Source organism: Morone saxatilis, unplaced genomic scaffold, assembly GCF_004916995.1.
Source record: "Morone saxatilis isolate NCDOM2014 unplaced genomic scaffold, NCSU_SB_2.0 Contig11, whole genome shotgun sequence".
Lineage (NCBI taxonomy): Eukaryota > Metazoa > Chordata > Actinopteri > Moronidae > Morone > Morone saxatilis.
The window spans coordinates 29388788-29391045 of NW_023339663.1; the positions used below are offsets into that span (position 1 = coordinate 29388788).

At 42.5% G+C, this 2258-nt stretch overlaps 1 protein-coding gene across 2 annotated transcripts in view; it reads left to right on the forward strand.

Moving 5' to 3' along the window:
• Window positions 1-437: 437 nt before the first annotated feature.
• Window positions 438-2258, forward strand: part of arnt2 (aryl-hydrocarbon receptor nuclear translocator 2) — a gene marked incomplete in the record, with an annotated part of 69084 nt that continues 67263 nt past the window's right edge. For both annotated transcript variants that reach the window (XM_035651728.1, XM_035651729.1), the window contains 1 exon segment: window positions 438-753. In XM_035651728.1, the coding sequence (XP_035507621.1) occupies window positions 723-753 (31 nt within the window).

A 2258-nucleotide genomic window follows, 5' to 3' on the forward strand; every position in this document is an offset into this window, starting at 1 on the left:
GCACCAATAATGAGGATTCAGTTATATATAGTAGATTGTCAATCTGCAGTACAGTCATAACCCCTTTATAAACTGTGACTTTACATAAAGTGCTTCCAAAAGGAAACTGTTATGCACACATATTGTAACATGTTTTTATTTACAGGTAGAGACTGTCTGTTTAGCAAACTGCGTGCATTATTAGAGCTCAGGGTGAGACACTGTTGACTACCCCAGTATCTCACCAGTAAAGACACAGCAACTGGGCAGCTTTTAGTGGCAGGAGTATATACCATATTAGAAAGTGAACATATCTTAACCCAAACAACTTCATAAACAGGCAGACTAAACTTAAATCAGCATCGTTACATGCACAGCGCCATGTTTACATTACATTCATCACTGCACCAGTCACCCTGTATAACATTAATTTATTCAAGCAACCCTAAAATCTCGCGGTGCTACCATTCAGACATCTTGCATTTTATTAAGTCTGCTCTTGGGGAACATTTTCATTAAACACACACCACATATACATATTCTGCTCAGAAACAGGCTTTTGTTGGTCGTCTGAATCCAGATTAGGTTTCCTCCGCGTGCTAACGGATGTGAGGCGGTTGGTCGGACCGAGCCTCGCGTGCCAATCCCGCGGAGTTTACACCGTCTCTCACGGGCGCTCTCAGCCGTATTGTGCGTCATCTCCATCGCTGCCGTTTTGTTATTTTTTTCTCCGCTGAGGAAACATGGCAACTCCCGCCGCAGTCAACCCGTCCGGTAAGTCGGTGTGCAGTGTGTTGGTGGAAAGTGAATGCTGCGCTTATGTTACCTAGAATATAGGAAAAACAAAGCAGGGTTTCGTTTAGACTGTTGCTGAAGAGGGCTGAAGCGACGACAGGCCGCCGAAGCCTGGCTCCAGCATCCATCCCCCTTCCCCCACCGAGCCGCCGTCCACAACGCCGCTATTCTTCACGGCTTTGCGACCAGCTTATACGCCCGAATGTAAAAACGACTTGTTTGCTGTGAAATGACATGCATTAACGCCGCTTTGGTGTCGCATTTATGCTCCTGTGTCTGTCGGTGAAGCTAAGCTAATGCGTTCATTTAGCCGACCCGTTGCTTTCCTCACTGTGATACAAAAGGTTATTTTGCATATCGTTGCCCTACAGCATTGCCCTTCATATGCTGTGTGTTAACCCCGGAGGCATTTTAACATTCGTTGTCCAAAAAGGGAAGCAGGCTGACGGCATCACTCGTGTATTTCTCTGTTCCTCGCCTGTTGATTCCTTATTGCACAGAAAGGGTTTATTCGCCCGGTATTTCACTGACAGAGCGAACCCCTATTTAAAAACCTGCCAGTGTAATAACGTTGTGGCATTTCCTATTGGCCTGAGGTACACACCGGTCCGAACATAACTAAAAAAATCCCCTTAAAAGCAATCTGCAACCCGGCATCTATCCACCGCGATACAAAGTAACGCGTATTAAATGAAGAACTGAACTGTGAGTATCCATGTCCCTGGTGTTAGGGTTACTCACTCGGTGGGCAGTGAAGAATTGTATGAATCAGTTCTAAAAGTTTGGGGATTGAATTGAAAAACGTGATAATTAGTGGTTTAAATGTTTGCCGATGTGCTTAAAATCGATGTTAATAAGTAGCAAGTGTGTTGTGAAGCTGTCAGCGTTATGTGTGTGTCCGGTGAAACAAAGAAAGTGTAAATTGTTAAATGTTTAAATAGAGTGTGGCGTGATGTTCTCCCAGTGCTGAGTGTTTGAGGGTGATTCTGCTCACATGAACTCACTAGGACGGGTTTGAACAGCGAACAGCATGAACATCAGTTCAGTTTGAATGTAGGCTATATGTATCATAATACAATCACTTCGTTTCTTGCCTCCAGATAGGCAGTATAACCTCAGTAAATGAAGTTTAACAAATGGACCGTAACCATCTTGCTGTCATCACTTTGTTTCTAATGAGCTTGATAATTATTCAAAGAATGCAGTTCATCATTTTAATATGGCCTGAGTCAACTGCCTTTGCAATTCATCAAATCAATTCCAGTTGAATTAATTCATTTCACACAATGCACTGTAGCATGTCTGTGAATGTGGTTTAAAGTAGTTGTCACTATTCGGCATTATTAGAAAAAAGTTAGGGATGCACAATATATATTGGTGCTCATTAGGGCTGGGCGATATATCGATATAACAAATATATCGATATATTTTTAAATGTGATATGGAATTAGACCATATCGCATATATCGATATAGTTATAGCAA